At 39.6% G+C, this 15,979-nt stretch overlaps 1 protein-coding gene across 1 annotated transcript in view; it reads right to left on the bottom strand.

Annotated features, from left to right (window-relative positions):
* Positions 1–15,979, bottom strand: part of SLC22A16 (solute carrier family 22 member 16) — a 37,162-nt gene that overhangs the window by 8,863 nt on the left and 12,320 nt on the right. The window contains exons 2-7 of the mRNA XM_035322223.1: positions 8,942–9,418; positions 6,015–6,132; positions 3,627–4,176; positions 1,915–2,042; positions 1,413–1,522; positions 824–923 (exon numbers count right to left, since the gene is read on the bottom strand). Coding sequence (XP_035178114.1) covers positions 824–923; positions 1,413–1,522; positions 1,915–2,042; positions 3,627–4,176; positions 6,015–6,132; positions 8,942–9,418 — 1,483 coding nt within the window. The remainder of the gene's footprint in view (positions 1–823; positions 924–1,412; positions 1,523–1,914; positions 2,043–3,626; positions 4,177–6,014; positions 6,133–8,941; positions 9,419–15,979) is intronic.

The following is a 15,979-nucleotide window of genomic DNA, read 5'->3' as shown; positions in this document are numbered from 1 at the left end:
AATGGATATAAAGCTACCTAATGCAGAAGAAATGCCCAAGATCCATGAAGAAATGGTCCCACCCGTCTTTTCCTGGGGCAATTGGAGATAAGGATCCAATAGTAATATGACCTGGAAATCATCTACGTTAGGGTGTGCTTAATGAATCCAAGGTTCTTTTCTTTGCCAAAGTCACCATGAATCTCATTAATATACCATTTCTCTCTCTTTTTCCATCTCATGTATCGTGTTCTTTGGTTCATGTAAATTAAAAATCCAAAAAAAGGAGCTGTGGGACAGATTTGAAGACCAAGCAGAGTAATTCTTGATCTTTTGGAAAGCTGCTCCAAAAGTGAAGTATTCCAGGGAAGCCAGGGAAAAGATTAAAGAAGAATATTAAGAAAAGATAGCCACCATAGTGAATTCCATCAATAGGAAAACCATGCCTTTGAAAAAGGTAAGAGTAAGTTATGAGCACGGCCAAGAACTGCTAGGCCTGCAGAGTAAAGAAGGATGGACTGAGACACCTCTCAAATATTATATGGGAAATAAAGTATAATTGCATGGAACATATTTCTGTCAAATTTATACTAGGATTCAGTGCATACATCTGTTTGTGCATCCTAGCAACTTTTCAGATTTCAGTGATTCAAAGTGTCCCTCCTGCTTCAGCTGCATTTTTTTAACAACAGGAAGTTACTAAACCTTGAGATCTAAAATTTAGAATAAGAATGGTTCATTCAATTTCAAAAGAAAAGTTCAGCTGCTTGTCCTGAAAAAAAAAAAAAGTAACATGTATACTTTTTCAAAATGAGAAACATTTACCATTGAAATAAATACTTACAAGTGGCATGAAAATCCAAACACTTCTCAAATACACACAGAAAGGAGCAACCACGCTGCCTACACGGCACATCATGCTCCCGCTTCCAACAGCAAGTGATCTACACATGAAACAAATATTTTGATAAGAATTCTGTCAGATACAGCAAAGTATTAGAAATGCATAGACACTTATCACATCAGTAGGATAATATGAAATTATACTAGGAAGCTATTGCTACGCCAATGTAAATTTAGGTTGTTTGTAGTGAATTTAAGCTACTTCTACAATGAAGATTAAAAACACAATCAGCATTCAGCATAGACTGGGATGAATGAGAACTTTTAAGAAAGGTATAACGAACATAAGAAAACACTGAGTATTCTCTTTCCTCAGTGAAACCAATCAATGCACATGCAAATGAAAAATCAATAAAAAATTCCAGTACAGCCAAATATTAGACAACTCTGAAGCAGCAAAGGAACTCATCCTATCCTGTCTTCTGGACCACTGCCATTAATGTCAAGAGCTGCTGGATACGGCCCTTGCAGGGCAAAAATGGAAATAACAACAAAACAATGAAAAATACCTGCCTGGCAAAAATTCTTACCTTACAATTGTTGGGTACAGTTCTGCCGTGTAGAGGTATATAAGGCCAAATGCCACACCTATTGAAAATTTTCCAGCCATATTTGCCAAGATAATTAATACATTAAAATCCTATTGAAAGAGATCACAAAGAAATAAATAACCAGAAAATATCAGTGTTGCAAATGTGAATTAAATCCTTCAAAAGATGTGTCTCTTCTTTAAACATAAGGCAATATTTATTGCTTGCTTTTTAAAAAAATGGTTTCAAAAAGTATCTCATGTCCATAAAACTTTACCAGTCCTGGTTCACTGAAGCCCTAGGAACATTTTACATCTGACTCCAGCAATGATAGCATGAAGTCTGTCTGAAAATATAGAAACCTATCCTTGACTGGCAGCCACATTATTAAAAAAGTCTTTAATCAGCCATATCATTCAGAAAAAGCAGCTGCATTTACAGACTTAGGGTTCTATAAAATAAATGTCTACTATAGGAACACTTTCAACAGTATGTGACTAACCTGAGGTATGAACATAATTAAAACACAGATCAGTGCACTTAAAATAAGGAACGGAATGAGTGTGTTTCTCCTTCCCAGTTTGTCCATCCCAATGCAAGCAATGATATAGCAAGGCAACTCCACAGCACCTGTCAGTATGAAATTATTTGGGTTTAAATCATGATTACACATATTCATTTTATATTCCCCATTCTTTATGGGGATTCATTTAATCTAGGAAGTTAGCTTGACCTTACATGTCATGAGTACATCAAATCTAGAGGTAATCGATGTGTTGGGCAGTTCATTTGGTCACAGAAATGGCAACAGGCATCAGAAAACATGGCCTAGGATATGGTAGTGAGGGCTGAAGGACAAGTGGAGCAGGTTTTATAGCACGGAGAAGCTCCAGGTCTCTTTGGGGTGGAAAATTACAGAAAACGGCAAGGCTCTCTTTGAAGAGCAGGCAGCTGCTTACAATATCCCACGTGTGCACAGATTTTCTCTTCCTTTTCTCCTTCTGTGGAAAAATTTCTGCAGCCATAAGGGAGTGGCATTTGGTGAGAACTGTTCACAAATGCTGTTTAAGCATGGTTTGCCCCTAGATAAATTATATTGAGCCTAAGTCTGTCTGGACATGTTTTAACCCAGCTTGCTCATGAAGAATGCTCCTATGTCTGGTGTAACGACAGGGAAGAATATAAGAACAAATATGCTGCATTCGTCTACTGAGCACATGTACCGTGTTGACGTACCTATAATATTGGGAAACAATCTTTGAGGTTCATATCAGTAAAAGAAGAGGCAGCTAGTCACTGTATGTCAATCTGCTAAAATATTTTTGGAAGAGGTGGGTACAGTGATTTATGCACTGCAGCCCATTGTAACAGTTTAGTTATCCACTCATCCACTCTTCTCCACACCAGTCTACCAATACACTACAAAACACGACAACCCAAACTGAAGTCAGGAAAGCCCCAGTCCTCCTGCGTGCTGATGTACCTGGACAGCCACATGCACTTCACTGAGAGCACTGGATCGCATAAAACAAAGCACATGACAATCCTCTGCTGACTCAGAGCTATGTGCCCTATCTGAAGTCTTCTGAAGTCAATGGGATATTTCCACTGATCTTAATGAGCTTCAGATCAGGCCTTGAATGCGCCGAGCAGCCTTTATAAACAACTTACATGCCACAGGACAATTACAGGCAGACCAACAAAAGAACACCCTGACTAAATTAAAAATGCATGTCTGAAAAAAACTGAAATTACTATTGCTTCTGAGCACTGTGAATCTATTTTCTGTACTGACTGAACATCACTGCACATGACTATAGCAGTAACTTTTTCTGTCTTTTCCTAGTTTGTGCTTTTAACAGAACAGTATGCATTTTTTGTTGCTGATCTGCTGCCCCTGGCTTTTGTGTGAATTTGTTACATGCTTGCAGTGCAAAGAGGAGAAAAATAGAACATGGTTTTACAATCACAAAGAGAGAGAGAAGAATTTTGTACACCAACACATTCTCAATTCTTTTCAGAAATAGTGAAATTTGGCATGAATGATATCTTTCCTGTGTTATTCAGCTTTATGAACAGTTAACATGAAAATTTTTGATCAAGGTCCATAACCGAATGAATAAAGTTTAAAAAATGGCCATCAAATCTCTAGACATTTCCGAATTTCATGTTCTAGTTCTGTCAGAAACAACATAAAGTACAAAAAATATTTACCTATGAGAAACAGATTTAAATACTCATTGCCTCCTAGATTGACAGAACTCAGGGAGAAGACGTAGTACCCCAGGCTCCCAGTGAACCAGACCAGCCAGACTGTGATGGTCCTTCTTGCAATGTACCAGTTACAAAATAGATCTAAGATGTTGTGCTTCTTGGCTGAGGGCGCGTCACTGTCACCTGTTCTGCCACTGACTGGACCATCGTGTTGGACTGAGTACAGTTCAGCCACTTTGCAGTGAGTGCTTACGTTGTTCCATCTTGCCATTGTATTTATTACTTTTTGTGCATCTTCGTATCTTTCCTCTGACAGGAGCCAAAAAGGTGTTTCTGGGAGCATCCAGCAGCACAAAACAAAGGGAAGAGTTGCTATGGAGAGAAATATCTGATAGACCCACCAGGTCCGAACCAAAAATCCCACGAGTGCCACAACCATAATTCCCATAGCAAAAAAAGCATGGACATGCATAGAAGCCCAGGTTCGTGCTTTAATGCCAACAAATTCAGTCACATAAACAAAAGCCACAACCAGATAGCCACTCGAAACCTGGGGAAGGGAGAGAGAGAAAAAAAAAAACAGTGTGAGGTTTGTATCTATTCTCCATGTGCAACAGCTTACAGGGTTCCCCATTTGTGTACATTTATTTGGGACTGCACTGGCATATTTGCTCACTGACAGAAAAAAAAAAAAAAAAAAAATCAACCCTAAAAACAAATCAGCTGGACAAAAAGCTTACTCAAATTTCCAGAATACCTGGCACTGTGTTTAAAGATGTGAAGGGCTTTTGGATGCTTTCCTTTAGTGGAGTAGAGCCAGCAAGAGATATCTGAAAAAGAGCCTAATTTGCTGGTGGCACTAAGTTCTTCACCTCCAAAAATCAGGTCCCTAATGACATCACAGGCTAGACACTCAGAAAAATGAGGTCCCCTGAAGTAAGTGCCATTTCTGAAATTGACCTTGGCTTTTAAGCTGACTATTAACAGTCTGCATGTTACAGAGCAACACATTTACTGAGAATCACCTTCCATACCACTTTAAATTATTTCATTAAATCATTTTTTTACAACGCTAGAAGAGAATCTCATTTACACAGTCGCAGGTTCTCATATATTACCTAACCATGCTCACAGAATGGAACTACTGGCATATTCTGCATTTAAGTATTTTTTCATTCAATGTATATATATTTGAATATATATTTCAATTTCTCTAGTAACACTCTAAACTCTTGGTAACTCAAAGCATTTCAAAACACAGCTAGAAAATCTATGCTAGAAAATACTCCGGTATATTACTTTGATTAATCAATTCAGAAATCAATTTTCTGGTTACAAGTCTTCCGGGTAAGAAACTCCGATTCTGAGCCCACCGATGCTGACAGGAAAGCTGCACTGATCTCAGTGGCACAGACCTTGAGCTTCACACCTTCACCTCTCAAATCTATCCTAGTGGGCAGTTAAAAAGCATCATTTTGGTCAGAGCTTTTTGCTTTTACAAACTACCATAGTCCCTAGCATCAACAGCCAGGGAGTCATTGGAGGGACTCCTATTGATCTCACTGATAAAGGCTGAAGTGACCATGCAGTTTTCCTGCTAGGAAATCATTCTGAGCTCTAACCAGGCAATTGACTACCCACCCACAGGAAAAAAAATAAACGATGTGATTATTTTCAACTTTCCAACCTCTTTTAAATAACTTATGTATTTTTTCTTGTGACAGTCTTCTAATTTCTTGATGTATTATATAGGGAGACTATAAATATACTTTAGAATGTAAGAATGTAATTTAAAGTTGTTTACCATACACGTATTATATAGATACTATATATATGTGTGTATAGATACACATACACACATACTGGAATACCCTTCAGTACAGTACAAACATCTAGGTGCTAAACACATCTACCTATATATTGAGTACTTCAGATGTAGTTTGAAAGAACAAAGAGATGCATGGAAGAGAAAAAGTGCATCTCTCCTCCATCTCTGAAAATGGCAGAGATAAAGATCATACTTATTATAGATTTATTACTTTCAGAAAAATAAACTCCATTTGGAACAACACGGAGAAATGCAATGCCAGCTGCAGTGCAGAAACCAGAATTCGCTGCTCACACTTGGTATTTAATTACCAGTCCAGCAGAGGTTGGGATGGAGGAGGTACCAAACATTGCTTCATACAGATGCTTTCTATTAATTCAAAGAGGAAAAGTGCTGTGGTCCAAGAATATTCAGACTCTCCCTGCTCTGCTGGAATAAGTGCAACAGAGGGGGCTTTAGAATAATGAAGTAAGGGAGGAAAGAAGGGAAAAAAGGGAGGTTTTCCTGAGAAGGGGTAGGAAATAACATGTAAAAGAGACAGGGTGAGCATCCTTTCTTACCATAGCAAGGAGAAAGCGCACAATCACAAAACTGTAGTAGTCAGATGTGAACGCCACTGCGATGCCAAATACAAACTGCCCAGCACTTGTGAACCATATAACACGCTGTCTTCCCAGCCTGCAAATCACAGCAGCAGTAAAATGATGAGCAACCATAAACATTCTGTCAAAATAAAACTGCACCTTCAGAGACCCTGTCTGGAAGTGAGCCTAAAAATACTGTACTTAAGACTTTCACTCACCACAGAACCTTTGGATTAGTTTCCTATATTTTCCTTACCACGTGAGAAAGAAAACTCTTAATTTTTCAGTAATTTTCCAACTAAACCAAAGAGAAAGGAAACTCCTATGGAAGGAGCTTTCATTCCAGAATTCTTGGCTGGAATCAAAGCACATATGCTCATGTCCAGTGTCAAGCTTAACTTCTGCGTAACTAATCTGCAAATTTACTCTGTCATATTTATGACGTCAGTATGTAAGAGTCACTTTTTCAGATATTTTATATTAGATAATATCTAGTTAGTAAATTGGTAATTTCTAACAGAAATTATCTGTGATGACATATGCTATATTTTGCCAAAGTAAAAACCAGTCTGGGTAGTACTTAGAGGCTTCTGTAATGTATCTTTGTCCTATTATTTTCAGTTAAATTCTCTAATTAATGACAGTTACATGGTTTCCCTGAATTTTCTGATGGCATCACAGCACACATGCATGCATGTACAAACATAGATGCTAGTATAGTAACAGAAAAAACAAACAAACAAAAAAAAAAAAACACAGAAACACAGGTTAAGTGTTAATTTCTCATCAACAGCATAGTACTTTCCAGTGCAAAAGAAGGGTGTTTATTAAAAATGAACTAATGTTTGTCTGTCTTATTCCCATACCTCAGGGAGAAAATATGCCTAGCACACTCACTTGTACCTAAACAAGTGAGTGTGTGCTATGAATGAGAAGGTCAACCAAGAAGACCTAGAAATCTGTAGTAGATACAACACCCTATTGAGGAATTATTTTATTCCATTTTGTCTACAAAATGTGCAGAATCATTTTTATCCCCTGATAATATTGTATCTTGGGCTCTTATTACCTACTCCAATGCAAACAGCTTTTCACAGATGTAGATATTACTTTTAGATGGAGAGTTTGAGGACTTGCAGGGGTGGGGGCCTGTTTATCTGTTCTTCTCTGTGAATATTTGGTAATGCAACAAATTGCATTTTGTTGCATTACCTGGGAAGTGACATTGTAAACAGGCAGTGTAGCCCAAACAACGACATGGCACACCTCTTTCCAGTGCCCTCCCGTTTTTCTCCAGCCCTGACCTGGAAGGTCTGGGAGGAAGGAGTCATTATTCACATTTGGTCTCTGATCCCTGCCAGAAGAGATCCCAGTGAGTCCCAGCTGTCCGGGCTCTTTTGTTGGGAAATCTGTTAATTGGGAATGGGAGGAACCCACAAACTTATTTCTCACCAGCCAGGATGTGTCAGAAAATAATAACTTTCAGCTGTAAATCCATGGTTGTAAATCTGCAATTCGGGATGTGTGTATTATCTCAACTGGCTGTCCATGGCTTGAATTAATGGAAATGAGAACAATATGATCGTAACCTCATAAATAATGTCTGGGTATTAATTAATAAAGCCATGAATGATTTAAAGGGACACAGAACAAATGTTGGCATTATATTCTGGTTTTGTATTAAATATGGTTTTACAAATCCTTGAAAAAGGAGGAAGGATTGATTCCATGTGTTCCAAAAGACAAATTAAAGGAAGATCATCTTTGATTTGCATTCCCATGTTGTCACACCACAGTGCTGTGCTAATGAACAATGTGCCTAGTCTCCTTTTCCTGCTCATACTTCTGGCTGTGGAATATATCTTCGCTGTCCACCGAACAGAGCTGTTAGTCAACAAGCTCCTTTATAGAACGAAATAAGTAACACTGAAGGAGTCTTCAAATCAAAACACAGCTATATAAACTGCCTAGGACAGTACAATGTACCTTTGGAATTAGAATGCCACATGGACAGACAGGTAAAACTAGGCGTTCTTCTGAGGCATTTATGCTGAGAGACGGAGGACGCAGACACACATCCTCACTGCTGCTTCCGAGTCTGTCAGTGAAGTTGGATTTCAGTACGTGACCTCAGAAAACAGCCCGGGAGGCAGAGCCAGAGGGGGCTGGCTGAAGGACAGCCTTGGCACCGCAACCACGGGACAGCTCTGATGGAGGCCCTGAACCGGCTGACGCTCCTCGGGCCCAAACAGAACTCTGGTCACACTAGTAAATAACTGGAACCACAGCAAAGCTTGCTGATGACCAATTTTCCTCCTGTCTGGACCAACCTTCAAGAAACTGATGTTTAACCTTTTAGGGAAAAACTGCAATTGAACAGCATGGAAATAAAGGGGCTTGATCAAACCCTCAAAGCCTTTGGATCAGTCCCACAGAGCTGTATGCATGACAGAAGTTGGGATGAAGCCCTTCAGCTGTTGATCATATCCAGAAATAAACATGTATGCTACCACCAGGAATCTTTCCTCAGGGAAAATGAGGTGGAAACCTACTCCCAGGTTTTACCGTTGCTAATACTACTATTACTATTCCTGCTAAAAAAATAATAACAAAAAAAAAAAAAAAAAAAAAAACTAAAGGCAAAACACCCTTTGCATAGGACAATTTAAGGGATTAACAATGGATGATACAAAGTAGGAAATAAATTCCAAAAACAAATGATTTGCAAACACATTTTAAAACTTATATTTACAATGGGAAAAAAAAAGAGTTAAGCATACCTGTGAATAAAACAATATCAAAACCTCCTAAATTCATACACAATAAATAAAACAGCAAAACAGACAGATACACATGGAGTTACTGCAGTCTGAGCCTACAATGTTCAGATGATGGAACTTTACCTGTCAGCAATATCACCAAAAATCACTGCTCCAATCAAGACTCCAAGCATGAATGTAGGCTGGATTAATTTTGCAAGCCATTCTCGGTCACAGACCAGATCCCACTGTGTAACAACAGTGCTCTTCCATTTTGTATCATCATAAAGAAATCCATCAGAACAAGAAAATACGGACTTGTTGCCTTTATAATCATATGCTAGATCCAAACTGACTTCTCGTTTGGCCTTGCTGCATTGACTAAGTTCCCAGATTTCTCCATTTTCCAGCTGGACTACAATGTAATTCTCTGTTGATGTCCATATTGTCCAGATGTCCTCTAGACTTGCTTCAGAGGAGTTGTAGAAGAGAACACTACTCACGTTCCCAGGGATCCCACAGACAAAGTTAGGAGTAACAGCCATAAACACAGACGCTAAGTAATGGATGCCACATGACATAGCTTGAAAGACAGATGCAAAATAAACACATGCTTGAAATCTGCAAAGGGAAAGAAAAGAGGTTTACTGAAGAAAAGCCCTCTATATACACAAAACCATTGACACAATCATTTTGCTAGGATCAGCCCAATCATTTTGGCAAAGTTGTAAATGGAGACATCATCTAGTGTCTAGTGGTTTGTTACAGTATGGCTTCAAAATTAGCTAAGCTCTGCAAGAGACCAAAGATGAGAAAAGATGCTCAGTGGAAGCCATCTATCCACAGGAAATACCAGGTGCCCTTTTGTCAAAAAAAATATATGCTGCTCTTAGACACATGTAGACGATTTAAAAAGAAACAATTCTGAACTTAAATACAGAATTTGAAGTAACTCCTCACCTTATGATCCCATCTAGTACATCCCTCAAAACAAGGCCTAAGATTACAGGAATGTTTAGAGAAACTGAAATGTCACAACCTCAGTTTCAGAGGGATGGAGATAAGCACATCAAATAAAACAGAGCAAACACATTATGCCCTTCATTTCACCTCATTGTATCCATGTACCTGTAATCGACCTATCTTCTACCTCACTTTATTGCCTCTGAAAGACAAAGAGAATACATGTAGACACATGTAAGAAGAAGACAGAATGTCAACAGTGTAAAATGCTTTGTACCAAAACATAGCTGTAATTTGGGCTGGGTTTTCTCTTAAGCAGGGTGTGCAGTTACGCATTAAAGATTGTATCATAAAACAAACATACTAAAAGAATGCTTTATACATAGCCTGAATTCTGGCATTTTAACAGCTTTTCAAATATGCTTGAGGTGCAAGCAAATCTTTACGTATAAAATGCACACATGTTCTGAATGTCAGAAGATTTGCAGTAAACTCTAGTATCACTGACTGCAAATTCCAGGATAGCTTCTGATAGTCTAAACATAAGGAATTTTTATTTATTTTTTTAATTAACTTATAATTATGTGCAGAATTAGTACATTTATTCAGGAAAAAAAAAAAAAAAAAGTAACTTTTTTTTTTTTTTTTTCCCTCCAGTTTACTGGAGGCCAATCAATTGTGCTAACTTGAAGAAGCATTCAGTGTGCTTCTATATACACATCTTTATCACAGCATGTGCTGGGCCTTGATAATAGGAAACAAAAAGATTTTTTGAACATGATCAGAGTCTCTGCTGAAGTTACAGGAAACGATGCCTAAAAAACAATTGCCATGTAATGTCTTTGTGTGCGTGTAACAAATGCAACCTCCAGATCACTCCTCTCTGATATGTATCCAATCAAGCCTTGAATTCCTCTAATAAAGTCTGCAACAGGACCTGGCCTAGGACCTTTAGTCAACTGTCACCACAGTTTCTGATGAATTTCTAAACTATCCAGAGCCAAGGTATTTAAATAGAATTTGCTGGATACATTGTCTTAACGTCCAAATAACATTTTCAATGCAACAGTTCTCTAGTGTAACCTAACTCCACTCACCATCCTCATCTCACACAGCACAGGATGGCTGAGGTGGGCAGGGCCCTCTGGAGGCCATCTGCTCCAACCCTTGCTCAAGCAGGGACACCCAGAGCTGCTTGCCCAGGACCTTGTCCAGGTGGATTTTGAGGATCTCCAAGGAGGAGACCCCACAGCCTCTGTGGGCAACCTGTGCCTATGCTCCATCACCCGCACAGCACAGAAGTGCTGCCTGGTGTTCAGAGGGAGCCTCCTGTGTTACACTTTGTGCCCACTGCCTCTGGTCCTGGCACTGGGCACCACTGAAAAGAGCCTGGTGCCGTCCTTTTTGCCTCCTCCCTTCAGGTATTTCTACACATTGATGAGATCTCCATGAGCCTCCTCTTCTCCAGGCTGAACAACCCCAGCTCCCTCACCCTTTTCTCATAGGAGAGGTGCTCCAGGCCCTTCATCATCTTGGTGGCCCTCCATTGGATTCTTTCCAGTATGTCCAGGTCTCTCCTGTACTGGGGGCCGCAGCACTGGACACAGCCATGAATTCCAGTTGTGTCCTCACCAATTCTGAGTAGAGCAGAAGGACCACCTCTCTTCCCTGCTGGCAATACTCTGCCTAACACAGCCAAGAATACCATCAGCCTTCATCTCCTCTGCCTTTTATCTCTTGATCCTTAATTCTTTCCTTGGTAAATGTAAACCCACTTGCATTTCCTGTCTTTCCAATGGCATTGCCGCTGTTTAGATGCAATGGTTTTTGCCCCACTTTCTCTTGACAACAGCTCTATTGACTTTTCAATAGCAGTCTGAGGAGAAGGCTGGATTGTTAAACCCACAGTGGCAGCTCAAAAAGCTGGTTCCAATTCCCTCCTGAAGAGTCTCACAGGTGCTGTGCTGCTCATCAAGCCTTGTGAGAGAAGTGGTCAAGAGAAATTGGACTTAACAACAGCAACCCCTAAGTCTATTGATACCCTGTCAGGAGAACAGCTTCTTGAGGACTAAGTACCTAGCCATAAACTAAAGCAAGGGTAAACCTGCTCTGAAAGGCTTTTGGACTATCTTGGCTCAGAAAAACAAAGGTTATTCTGAAATGTTACCTTTGTCCCCCTACTAATGCAGACAAATATGTTTAGCAACATTTTTTAGTTCTTCGGTGTCATTTTAATTGCAACAGTTCTCATCAAAAGACAAACTAAAAATAGCAGAGCAGGACCAAACTCAATAACTTGGGTTACTGTTGCAGCATGCAGGATTGGCTAAAATCAGGACTAGATGACCTCTAGCAGATTAGCAAATTAAATCCCTAGAAACTGTGCAGTTACATCTTCTACTAGCTAGTAAAGAGTAGCATGGCTGGAACCAGGATACCCAGTATTTGCAATATTTGTCATTATGCAACAAGACATTGTAGTGTCAGATAGCCCAGTTGATATTTCCCAGACACAGGAAGAATGAAATAATTTCAAACTCCCATACATTCATCTTGAGCTTAATAATTAGCTCTCCCAGCACAAGAAACATCAGGTTCATCATCTCTCTTCTGCCCAGTAAGAGCAAGCAAGAAAAATAAATTGATGCTCCTTCTTGTTGGAGAGGCTCAAAAAAAGATAACAACCTGTAAGGATACGAGCTGAGAAGATGGCATGTACCAATGCACTATATAATTTTTGTAAAACCCAAATCCCGAGAGCATCGCTAGGGCCATAATTTGGATCATTTCCAGCTAATCTCTGCACTAACTTCTCCCTTGAAAGTTTTACTTTTTTATCTTCATGAACACTGCTTGTGATCATGCTTCTGTAACCATTTTGACAGACTACTCTACTATCAAAGCTTTCTTTTGGAAAGTTTCTCATTAAATCTAATCTTGATGTCCCCTTTTTCAGTGTAAGACTATGAGCAGCTTATAAAACTTGTGCAACCTTGAATAAATCTTCCTTGTCTCCTATCATTTATTCATAAAGAATTATCAGTTTCCCTCCTCTAGTTGCTATCTAAAACTGTATGAATTGCAGTCCCTTACCTTTCCTCATTTTTCCTTTGTGTCCTATAGAGCAGTGTCCAACTCTATAAAAAGCAATGCAGGATTTCTTGTAGAGAAATATCTGTGCCATGCCATTTTTCACCCATCTTTCAAGGGTTTAACTTATAACTAGATATAACTGGTACTTGTAAAAGTGTTCTTCAGTTTCAATCTTACAAAAATCTTATTCAGCTCCAACAAAGAAATCCACTCTACAGGGTCATTGTTTTTCTTACTTCGTTTGTAGAACCTATGCTAAGCAAACACAAAAAGTCAAACAGTATGACAGATACATGGTGATAGACATAATTCATAGATACACAATGATAGGCATAATTCATACTGTTTCTGACTTAAGAACAGGAAAGTATGTTTTTACAACAGAACAGCCATGCTGTTGCTGAATCTTGCAGGATGGACTTCACTGTGGATTTTAACCTGTTCAATAAAGAAGCCAAGGAGCAGGCAAGGGAAGCAAGTATAGGAGAGAATAAGGCCAGATGTGAAGCTACAGAAGTGTCTGGCAGCACTGGTGGCTGAAGGCATCCCACAGCCCTGCCTCCACACTGAGCAGCTGCTTCCCTGCCTGTAAAAATGCCCTACTTCTCTCTCCAGTAAAATTCCACAATGGGCTGGCTAGGGCTCTCTCAGTAAGAACATACATAACGAAAACCTAAAAGCCCTCCTTTGCTGTGAAGGGAAATTGACTGCTGAGTACAGTAGTGTTGTGACAGCATCCATGACAATGCTGGATTGAAAAGCACAAGCTTATGAATTGCTGAGTATCTCCTGGGGGTAGGAAGAGCTTTTCTTCTAGAAAGGCTGGTTGCACAGAGGTCAGGAAATTCATTAACTTGCGTAGTTACCAAAAAGGAGTTAATTCGGCTGTCAGTGACAACATATAGAAAGCATGACAAGTATGTAAGGAGGATGATATGTGGGACGGGAGAGTACTATAGACGCATTGAGCTTTTCTTGCCAGAGCAGCTGCAGAATGGATACAGGACAGAGAGAGCCGCAGCAACAGCCTCATGGCAGACACCGGTTTGCCAGAATCGCAGATGGGGCAGCAGACAGTGCTGAGCAAGGAGGCACACGGATCTGCTCCCTGGCTAGCCGGGGACCCCTTCCTTTGCACAGCTGGGTGCACGAGTTGTCCCAGCCTCCTGGTGTGGCTGTGTCACTACCCTTGCCCAGCCTTAAAATCCTGGGGCTGCTTCCTGGCCATGCTCATGCAGCTTCTCCTCTTTGTGGGAGGACTGGCCCAGGGGGCAGTTCAGGGACCCTGGGCACCCCCCAGTGCAGCAGGCTGGGCTGTGGCAGTAGGTGACAGCAGAGCCTGTGCACTTCGCTGCCCATGAGGCCCGGGTTAAAGTCTGCACTGTCCTTGCTACCTGCTGTAAATGATTGACTTCCTCCCCTAATACTTGAGGGAAGAATGCTGGATTGATAAGAAATCCTCTACTACTAACCTTAAGGCTCTCAATTGCTGGCAACTGTGTAATATAACCCTTTTAGTAACCACACCTAACTCCATTTTAAAAGTTAAAATTCCCTGACACAAGAGAGTGTTGATCACATGTCAAAATGTTAAGAAAATCACATTGCCATAGGAATAAATACCACCAACATTCACCAAGAGAAGGCAAGGTTTCTCTCAGCAAAGTCTAAGATCTGTTTTCCTGGGCTGATTTCAAAAAAAGGCAGGTTTTGGAGAGGATATTTTATATGCCAGTTATCCTCACATACACATATCAGATTAAGTAATGCATATCATTGCAAGCAGTAATTTTTAATAACATTTTATATGTTATTTTTCTTTTAAAAACATATTCTTTTTGCCATTTTTAAGATCTGTGAACATGATGACTGTCCTAAAAAGTATGATAATCTCTGGCTCTTCACAGTATTTTTCCATCTCTTCAGTGACTTGCCATGGGAGATAATTATTTGGCAAGTACATTTTGTCACTCTTGCCAGGAGTGTCAAATATAGAAGTCAAGAAGACTTTGTAGGTTACTGCTTCAGTATAGAGGCGCTTAATGAATGCCAGAAGTCAAATGAGCGTAAAACTATCTTCATAAAAGCTTGAGCAAGACACAGCATGAAAATGTGCCAGTCCTTCCTAAAATATTTTTGTGAAATATCTCCCCAGTTAATTCTTTTTTCAGTTTACTGCTTTCAGAAAAAAAAAAAAAAAGAAAAAAAAAAGAAAAAAAAAACTTTTCCATTTTCTGTCTCTTCTGCACAGGTTTTATGATCTAAGAAAAGCAAATGTCAATACTGTAATTTCAGTACCTGAACTGAAAAAACAGTCTTGCATAAAGATAATGAACTGGATCTCAGACCACTGTCACTCAGGCTGTATTCTCATGACACAACATACCCTGTGGCACTGTCATTGTAAGACATTTCCTTCCCTCTCTTTTCCCACTGTTTATTTACTCCCTGAGACACAGTGATCCCCTGAGACTCCCCGCAGATGTGGTGGTACTTTTTCTGTGGCCCGGCTGTGGATTTTATCTGGAAAAGTGATCTCACTTGAAAAAATGTCAGAACAGATGATGATTAAAATAACAAAAACAAAACCAAGCCAGATAAGTTGCTTGATCTAATTTGTTTTCCATCCAGGCAAGCAAACTGCGGCAGTCTATTTGCAAGGTGGCACATCTGGGAGGCAACCGTATCTGAAGTGGACATTGACACGTAGATGTTAGAGGATAAAAAGATAGATTAGAGATAAAAAGATAATAGATTAAAAGCAAATATATTAGAGTCTCTTCAAAAGCTAATATAAAACTTCAAAAATCCTTTCAGTGCATGACAGAGTGACAAGGCTGTGCTGTGATTAGCAAGAGACTTGTACTATTCCACAGGTTTTACAAGAACTATGTTGACTGTTTGCCTTTTCAACCACCTTGTTGGCAAACCGCTTAGTCAGAAAACACAGCCTGTTTTTGCTGTGCAGTCTACACTCAACAGGATGCCTTCGGTGGAAAGAAGATTCCAGATATTTACTATTTCTGAAAGAATTTGTGTTCAGTGACCACTTTCAGCTCTGTATTCCACACCTTTTTTTTTAAAAAAAAAAAAAGTGAAAAAAGCCATTCAGCATTCTTTCCACTC

This window comes from Oxyura jamaicensis, chromosome 3 (genome assembly GCF_011077185.1).
Source record: "Oxyura jamaicensis isolate SHBP4307 breed ruddy duck chromosome 3, BPBGC_Ojam_1.0, whole genome shotgun sequence".
Classification (NCBI taxonomy): domain Eukaryota; kingdom Metazoa; phylum Chordata; class Aves; order Anseriformes; family Anatidae; genus Oxyura; species Oxyura jamaicensis.
This window is presented reverse-complemented; position numbering and strand designations above follow the sequence as displayed.